This window comes from Opisthorchis viverrini (genome assembly GCF_000715545.1).
Source record: "Opisthorchis viverrini unplaced genomic scaffold opera_v5_19, whole genome shotgun sequence".
NCBI classification, from domain to species: domain Eukaryota; kingdom Metazoa; phylum Platyhelminthes; class Trematoda; order Opisthorchiida; family Opisthorchiidae; genus Opisthorchis; species Opisthorchis viverrini.
In genome coordinates, this window is record NW_008751675.1 from 2,163,198 (window position 1) to 2,172,799 (window position 9,602).

The 9,602-nt window shown below is 42.8% G+C and overlaps 1 protein-coding gene across 1 annotated transcript in view; it reads right to left on the bottom strand.

Moving 5' to 3' along the window:
• Positions 1 to 748: 748 nt before the first annotated feature.
• Positions 749 to 9,602, bottom strand: part of T265_01774 (hypothetical protein) — a gene marked incomplete at both ends in the record, with an annotated part of 45,382 nt that continues 36,528 nt past the window's right edge. Inside the window, 2 exons of the mRNA XM_009165864.1 lie at positions 749 to 1,403; positions 8,962 to 9,174. Coding sequence (XP_009164128.1) covers positions 1,136 to 1,403; positions 8,962 to 9,174 — 481 coding nt within the window. The remainder of the gene's footprint in view (positions 1,404 to 8,961; positions 9,175 to 9,602) is intronic.

Here is a 9,602-nt window from a genome sequence, read left to right on the forward strand (position 1 = left end):
ATAAAGACCTCTTAAGTTCCAGTACATGTTCCTAGTTCTAGAAGTTCAACATGCCATTAGATCCCTTTGTTGACATAAATAGAAATGATGGCTTTTTCGTTCTGCTTAAGCACTGTTCCAACGTGCTCTTATCCAGGAACCAACACTGACATGCCCCTATTAAACCCGCGGTATAACTGCTGCCCGTGTAATGTACCACAATCGAAGAATACCTTATGCCCTTTTGCTAGGTACTTGTAATCTGTCAAAAAAATAATCATAGCGTTATTATTTTGAAACTGACTTTCCCATTACACATATAATTTTAATTTGCACTCCTTCCAACTTCCTAAAAGCCTCACTCGAAGTTCGAGCTGGATCAGGCAGCCATGGAGCTGATGCCCATTTTAGCGTCGTCTGTCCGATTGGTCACTAACTTATGTAGTCAATTCACCTCTTCTCAGACAATTATCCCTAACCCTTCTTCTCAACTGGCGATGAGTCGCAGACTTTATTACCCAAGTTATCGCAACAGTACAATGCGCAAAATTGCTGGAAATACTCACTGTTAACCGGTTCGTCCGTTTCACCAGCAAGGTGAAAATGTCAACCTATGTGCACAACCTGAATCCAGTTCTTAGCTTTTTAAGTGCCGACTCACTAAGTCAGAATGACGAAAACTAGGTAAACGTTTTTTAAAGCAATCATTGCCAAACACCTGGGAACAAATTTTGTAAGTTCGGTGCGACAGATCAAAAAGTTGATTAATCTGTTCTGGAGTTCCGAAACGCCACAGAAGTCAAAATCTCCAAAAAATTTTTCTTTCATTTCGTTTCATCCCCAAAACAGCTGGTTGAAATGACAGAACACATTTGATTGGTTGCCACAGCCCACATCACGTGACTTTCTAGCTCTCAGCAATATGTTCAGAGTTGAAAGTCAGGATAGTAAGAGTGCATCTACGAGACCAGAGCACGTGAACGTCAGGTGAACAGAGCGAAGACGTCCAGCAGAACTATACAGTGCATTAGTTGTAATGATATGTATGTACTTGGAATATTTTATACAATTCACTTGATAATGTGTTCAAAAAGTCACGATGCTTTGTTTTCGGTACCCTTTGAGCTTATTCTGGTGAACAGAGCTCAAAATACCCTCATCCTACAAAAGTCAAAATTCCAAAAATAGTAGCTGTAAGGATGGTCAATCGACTTAGTTGCAGTCTGCCTTTGGCACTGTACAGACCAGCTTCATACAAATTAGCAGTAACTTCCAAGTTTTCGACCAGCTGTAGAAAGCGCTGCCCCAACCACCGCGTGTAGGTTTGGTTCTCCCATGGAATCAGACTCAGACTTTCCGTGTCGTCGGAGAATATCAGATCTGTCTGACCGAATCCAGAGTCAAACATCTGAAATATTGGGTTTCTGTAGAGGGAAAAACGATGAGAAAGAAACTGTTATTGCCATAATCACGTCAATGTTACCCTTGGGCTTAAATGAAGTTCGAAAACCGATCGGAATCGCATTCAGAGGGCGAGTTCATAATATTATTTAACGCTGTACCATAAAGCTGTACTGATGAACCTGGCAGCATTCCATCCACAGTAGTACCGCGTGGTGTGTGTGACGAACCCCGACTGTGTGTACCCAATCACTTCCGTTTGGCCCACACATCGGTGCTGGAAAGTTACCCAGTCTTCAGAATTTTTTTCTTAGCTTTACTGAAACGCCTATGGTGCTACAAAGGTATAAAGAGAGTTGGTAGGAATTTCCACACAAGTGGCTCCGTTACGCTAGAACGTCCCCAAGTTTTCTGGTGAAATAAGTTACCATTTGGTCGACTTAGCCACTCCTGCGCGACAGTCTGAATTCCCGTTTTTGAGTTCACTTAACTGTATAGCTATCAAAACAAGTCATTTATGCATTGAAAAATGACAACCTGACAAGCAGAAAACAATGTAGATAGTGCTACACCGGGAACCATTTTCTGGAGGGGGGATCGCTAGAATGTCTCTTTTTTGCGTGTTGTTTTTCCTTTTGAGAACAGTAACTTCCTGGTTTGACTGTCAAAATTTTTCACGCCTCATATATTTCCTGACAGTGATAAGCGTAGGTGTGTCAATCGTCCAGGCTATTTGGTCCGTCACTAATCAATACCCCGTATTGATTAGTTCAGTCAAGCGTCTGAATTTCGCTCACTAAGCAATTAGCTTCTTGTCAGTTTTTTGGGCTACAATGCATTAAAAGTGGTTTTCATAAAAGTTGACCTGCAGCACTTACGCTAAACGTGTTCACAGTCTGATGTCACTAAGTACCTAAACCTTAGTTTTTCTGGGAGTTTGATGAAATATTTCACTTCAACTATATGCGCTGAAACGGAAAGTTGTCATGGCCCAGCCGGACGCTCGTCACTTGGTTATGTCGTTAATACGAACAAGTAATATTTTGCCGGACCTAGATATTAACCTCAAAGGAGGACAGTTACATGGGAAAGCGATAATAAATAGCTCACAACCGGTTTTGCCCACCTAGATATAACCTCAAAGGAGGACAGTTACACGGGAAAGCGATAATAAATAGCAAGTGAGCGAAAATATTCGAAAGTCAACAAACTTGGATCCATCTTGTGTCATCCTGCTCTATTTTGAATGTGAGGCATTCCTCGATCTATTTCTCACGTTGTAAGTGAAGCTGATGTCTACTTAAAAGTCGAGAAGCGTTACAAGGCAGCTTTTTCTTTGTTGAGACGCAAAATTAGTGAGCATTTGCTATTGAAGAGAATGTCTCTTCATAAGGCTGATAAAAATTCGTCGACAGCCCACAACCGGTTTTGCCCTTCTTGGGATTCATCAGGTAGGCGCAGTCCCCGAGTTTCCGTCAACTTTACGTTCTGCTTGAAACCAAAGTGCACAAAATTAGCGAAATACACTAAGTTGCAAACTAATTTGGTTTTGCGAGAGACTCACCCGGAACCTAACTGAATCTCCCATTCATAACGCTTCTCGGATGCCCAGGTCGAAGAATGGGGTTGGTTGAGGTTCCCCACCTTGAGTCTTTGACCAAAAAGTGTGACTCACAAAGAAGCGTGAGGAGGTGGAGATTCAGCTGGGTTCCAGGAGAGTCTCTCACAAAACCAAATTAGTTTGCAGATGAGCGTATTTCGCTAAGAATGTCTCTTGTTCATCTTGTTAGGGCAGTCGTTCGTTTGTTCGCTTGGCAATTTATTTGTTACCAAACTGTCCAGATTATCGAGCAAACCAATGATAAATAGTGCGTTTGCCACGAACTTCTAGAGCCGAATTACTGCCCGTGTTTGAACTGATGCGCAGTGTGCATGTTTCGGAAGCCGGCGAGACTTAGTGCTGTGTCTTACATATCACGTGTCCTAGGTTTGCTTTCTCTGGCGGAGAATTCCTGAGGGGCTGCCCATCCAATCTGTAGCACCCTTTGCTACTCTGAGCAAATCATTTCAAGGTTGTAGGTAGTGAGGAGATTCAGTGTAGACCGCTACTCATTAACCAGAGTAAGTAATCTCCACTGACGCTTTCGATGTCATCCAAGTGACGTCGAATCTTCAACACGTCAGTCGGATAGTCATTCAGAGCTGAGAGGACTTTCCAGTTCTGGAGCAAAAGCCTCGGTGGCACCATATGTATGTTCCAGNTGAAGCAAAGGCCTCGGTGGCACCATATGTATGTTCCAGGATATTTCGTCGGATTCATTCAGACCACAAATTATTCCGTATGGCCTGTAAAATATGCAAAGGCCATCATTGATCCGATCAGTACTAAATGACATCGTTCAGTCGTCAGTTAGGCGTCATTGTAGATCAAGTAAAGATCACTCGATAAATTGCTGCAAACGTGAGCTGACGGAGGATCACGAACCAGTTAAACGGAAGGAATTGACCAAATTCATTCAACAGAGTGGGCCGGTTTCACTAGAACTTGGTTTGTACCAAGTTGGGGGAAAACGGTAGGGAATAATGTAGCGAAAATGTGGCCAAAAAGAAGTGAACTGAATGATCTAGATCTCTTGGGATTTAGATCTCTTGAGTAAACATTTGCATTAAGTTCGTGTGCATAAATCGGACTTAAATGTTACTACAAGGATAGCCTTTATGATAATACCGGAAGCATCATTTTGGTCACGTCCGCACACCCCTCAAATTCCATTCTAAATAGAAAGCTGAAAAATGCGGTCGTGTTAATTCCACTGCATGCGTGTACGAGTTTCAATGGCCCCATTATGAGGCCCGATTCTACAGCAAAAATGTCAAGAAACTTGAGGGGAGAAAAACAGAACTAACGGGAAAGAAATCCGGCCATAACGAATTCAAAAAGCAGACAGCAGCACAAACACGAAACCACAGAAACTTTTTAATTTTAAAAATCTTCGAACCGATTGAGGAGTTACTTTACAATGACTTGGTATACCACAGAAAACCATAGAAACTTCATTAAAAAAGTGTGAGTATTAGTCAACCAACTAAGATTATTGGATAGTATGACCTTGAGGTTGCTCACATCAGTATCCTGGAAGATGAACAATAAATATCAGTCGATGGAGGCAAAAATCTACCAAGTTTTTGAAAACTTTGAAGGAGGAAATGAAGTCTTGGTGGCTTGCGCTAACAAGAAAAAGAACTGTTCTCGAGACTATCCAGGAAATTCCTTCAACCTGGCTTTTATTTTCCTGCGAACTCTTAAACCGTGATCGACACAATCAAACACAGTTTCTGTGGTGTACCTGTACCGTGAAAAGTTTCAGGAACAGATGGGCCATGGGTCTGCAAGGCGAGAAAGTCCAGCGTAGGATAGTGCATCCTGAAACGCCTGTTTGAATTGGCGGCGAGAACAGCTTCCGGCCATGCATATATATGTGAGCCTGATTCAACAATCCTTGTCACATCCGTTGACGAGAAGTTACAACAAAGGGCTTTGTGTGACAGAACCAAATCCGTTTGTAAAGGCTAGGGACAGCAAATGTACAGTTCTGGTCCACCGTCAAATACTAAAGAAATGGCGTCCGGTGTCCAGTGCAATTCTCCGTTCACCAATCGATGTGTACAATAATATACCCTCCCCAATTTAGGCTGGATAACACTGTGCATTCCGTTATTTCAAATTCACAAATATACAGATGATCGATCGACGCTGAAAGGCCCTTTTTTAAAAAGAGATGCTATCTTGATTCCTTTTCAGCCATTCATTGAACGGGGTTACAACGAAAGCTGTAATCAATTTTATCTGTAGTGGTAACATGGAGCTACAACATTTGTCTGAATTCACTTTACTTATCAGCTCCTACGCATCGCCTGTCGTCACTTTGTCAGCAGGACCTCTCTTAATCAGGACAACCCAAGAACAGATGAATCTTTCGATTTTTTAAGTTCTTGATTGAACACTGTCAATCGTGACTGGTGGCGATCGTCACAGAACTGCTGAAGAACCCTCAGCATACAGTGGCAACTTTTTACCAAACAAGTTATCGAAGTAAATATAATTCATTGGATGAACCTCCGTCTACGTCTGACGTGATGGCTGTTCAACTTCTAGGTGTCGCACTCTCTTGATTGTTTTTTCTTCCTTATTTTGGAGTGGCTTCAGAAAGGCAATGGAAGTTTGCCGAATTTGAAGTACAGATCTTAGCAGAGCAGCAGGGGCCGAAAAGAAGTTTGAAATACCCGGTCAGATGCTCATAAGGAAGAACTGAAGGACTGAAAAATTGATAAATCTACGGAACAAAGCATCGCTTTTAGTAAAACGATTTCATCCAGTTAGCATCACTTCTGTCTTGACGCTTGAGAACTAGGAGAATGGTAGCACGGAAGTGCGATCCTCAAGGGTCTTCGCAGAAAAAGTCGAAATCAGTTGCCCCAACTCTCCAGGAAAGGCAAGGTAACATGCAGTGAATATAGCTTCACTTTGGGTCTTTTGAGGAAATTCTACAGGTTATTTAATCCAATAGAGTTAAGAAGTGAATAGTGCGAGCTACTTGTATCATATAAACGATACCGTCATTGGAATACCCACTTATTTTGGAGTGGCTTCAGAAAGGCAATGATCATTTGCCGAATTTGAAATACAGATCTTAGCAGAGTAGTAGGGGCCGAAAAGGAATTTGAACTAGCCGATCAGATGCTCAAAAATTGACGCTTGAGAACTAGGAGAATGGTAGCACGGAAGTGCGATCCTCAAGGGTCTTCGCAGAAAAAGTCGAAATCAGTTGCCCCAACTCTCCAGGAAAGGCAAGGTAACATGCAGTGAATATAGCTTCACTTTGGGTCTTTTGAGGAAATTCTACAGGTTATTTAATCCAATAGAGTTAAGAAGTGAATAGTGCGAGCTACTTGTATCATATAAACGATACCGTCATTGGAATACCCACCACTGCCTGAGTCTAGTGAACTCAGGCAATCCAGTGTTGCGGGGAAAGTCATCAATCATTCGTATTTGCTTGGGAAGGGAAGTATGTACCCTCCCATCGGAAAGTTCATGAATTCCGAAGAGAATTCACAAGGAACATTTGCGCAACAACACCCACTGAACAAGGTGGTGGCTAACCGATGTCACTGAATTTCATGCTGTCAATTTCTAATCGGACTGTCTAAACGAGTGCTGGAAGTGTAGGCAATTCGGACGGTGTTTGTAGGCAATTTCTAGGTTCCCTTCCTAGCCCCATTTCTTTCTTCTTTCCATTATAAATTTTCATTAAAACGCACTGAATTGTTCTTAAGGCAGTGAAACACAAGCTTCTTCACCTGGTGTTTCTGGCAATAGTACCGTTGTGATGTTGCTGTTGGTTGACGATGATGATGAGGATGATGGTGAAGACGATGATGATGACGATGATGATGATGATGATGACAATGATGATGAACTACCCCATTGGTCCACAACTCCTTGCGACTCATAGGTTCCGACTGACTTGTGAAATATTCCACTGGATCACATACATGGCACCTACATCCAACCAACACGTTTATGTTTCAGAAACACCGCCAAATTGTCTCAGTGTTTTAGGAAGTTGTGCTTACTTCTATAACAAACACTTGCTGAAATCTTTCATGACCGGAGAAAGATAACTCAGGTAATTCTTCTCATCACAACTAAAAGTGACAAACATTGCAGTAAGGAATGAATTTCCCAACATTCGCCTCAAAAAGGGTAACGGTGAGTGTAGGCATCACTCGGTCGATCAATGCTCAACAAGTATTTGTCGAGGACTATGATGAACTACCCCATTGGTCCACAACTCCTTGCGACTCATAGGTTCCGACTGACTTGTGAAATATTCCACTGGATCACATACATGGCACCTACATCCAACCAACACGTTTATGTTTCAGAAACACCGCCAAATTGTCTCAGTGTTTTAGGAAGTTGTGCTTACTTCTATAACAAACACTTGCTGAAATCTTTCATGACCGGAGAAAGATAACTCAGGTAATTCTTCTCATCACAACTAAAAGTGACAAACATTGCAGTAAGGAATGAATTTCCCAACATTCGCCTCAAAAAGGGTAACGGTGAGTGTAGGCATCACTCGGTCGATCAATGCTCAACAAGTATTTAGGAGTCGAGGACTCTTGATTCTGTTTGTAAATATTGTAAGAGGCTGAGTGATTAGATCTCCAGAGTTATCACTCCTAAACTAATATACTTGACCTAGCAAGTGTAAGGGAAGTTGTAGACAAAATCCGAGTTGGTCTGCAACAGAATCAGGTTCTTTGTCACCAGAAGAGCACGTAGCGTCTGAGATACAGCGGAATTGCGTGTGATGGCCATCGTCTTTTTGTTGCTGTTCCATTGTGTTCAAGTCAACAGGATTTCTCCTCTGGTTGCCGTGTGATAAAAATGAGTTTGTAGGAAGCCGAGGGTAAAAACGGAGTTCTTGCTCTGGTTTGGAGTGTTTATCATCATCATCATCATCATCATCATCATCATCATCATCATCATCATCATCATCATCATCATCGACAGTTTGACATCAGCATTCAACACCGACGCCTCACTGCCGTACAACCATGATTTATTTCAAAGCCCTATTGTAAAGAAAAGAATAAAGGTGGACGGGGAGGGGACTTAGAGCTTACCACAATCATTTCGAGGGGCCTATACCTCCGAACACTCACTCAGGCGATCTGGATAGAAACTGACAACAAGAACGTCACTGACATCGGTTGGCAGCCATATCTTGCAGTGTCCCCAACCAGGCACAGTGTGGATCACGTTGATGACCTTATCTCTGTCCCTCACAGGATCCGCAAATGTAGCAGTGAACCTATCCATCTCAGAACACTAGTTAGCTACTACCATCCAGTTGAAAGCAATTCAGTCTTTCGGATTGTTTGCTGGCGCTGTCTTCTTGAGACGCGTTTAATTGACCTTGTGCGCCCAAAAGCAGCTAGATGTCCTTGAACCATTGACCTGGTGGAGACAGGTCTAGTGGAGGAGGTAATGTTTCGTGTGGGATTTGACCAACAACCAGTATCAGTAGCGTACATGCTGCCAGTTTCTATGTCAGGCGCCTGAGCAGGAGTTCAAAAGTGTATGTATCTCGGCAGTCAAGTGCCGGTGTTCTCGTACCGATGATGGTAGAAATTTATCGACTGAATTTAGCGAACAGACCAATAAAAACAACCAACGGATGGCTGTACTGAATGACCGGTTGACAGTTTGCGCATCTTTTTCGGTGATGCATCATCATATTCATGTGACTTCAGCACTCCGAACGCGCCACTGATGAGAACGTTTATCCTGGTCAATCCATAAATGACGTGGTTGTTTCGGATTGAAATACTGGTACTCACACGGTTTGTCATATGTTGGAACGCAGTAAATTACACGCGCAGGAATCCTTTTTATGTAGAGTCAGACCATCATCGATTTTTTGTAAACGCATGAGCTGCACTCACCTTCTCCGATTACTACTGGGTTGTAATTAAACAAGGAGGAAACCATAAATAGTATGAGCTCACTTGTCTGCTGAGTAGTACTCCTGTCCATACTGAAGCAGACGCCACATATTGGTTCGCTCGTTTTCCGACTTGTAACTAGCCGTCACGACCACGCTGCTGGGAATTCGGGCCAGGTTGCAGGTTGCCCACTGGTCGATATTAGCACGCCGACCGTCCGCGCACAACAACTCATAGTCGTCTTCGCGTAGATTTCTAGCCCAGTAGTCAGGATTGCTGTAAAGTGGGGAAACAAATATATTTGAGAAGTAATCACTTATTGTCAAAGTGAAAGTTCTATCCAGCCGGGGGTGGAGATTTATATGGGAAAGCATCCTTCCAAGTTTGGTGCACAGCATAAGCTGTGGATCTGAAACCAAGCGGCAAACAAACCGAAACGAACCGTCTCTACTGGGTCCTTACGTTCTCTCCTCGTCTGAATCACGCCATGCCCGCCATAGCATGGATGCCCACCTTTCTTTCTAAAATCAAGGAATGAGCCTGGGCCTCATTCGTGTGTACAACCAATCACACAACAAAGCACCTGTTCTCGCGTTATTCACCTTGTCTACCTGACAAATACGACCGTTCTTCCCGGTCTCAGCAACGGTTTCACCGATAGATTTTCACCATAACTACTTAAATTTATACATATATATATATAT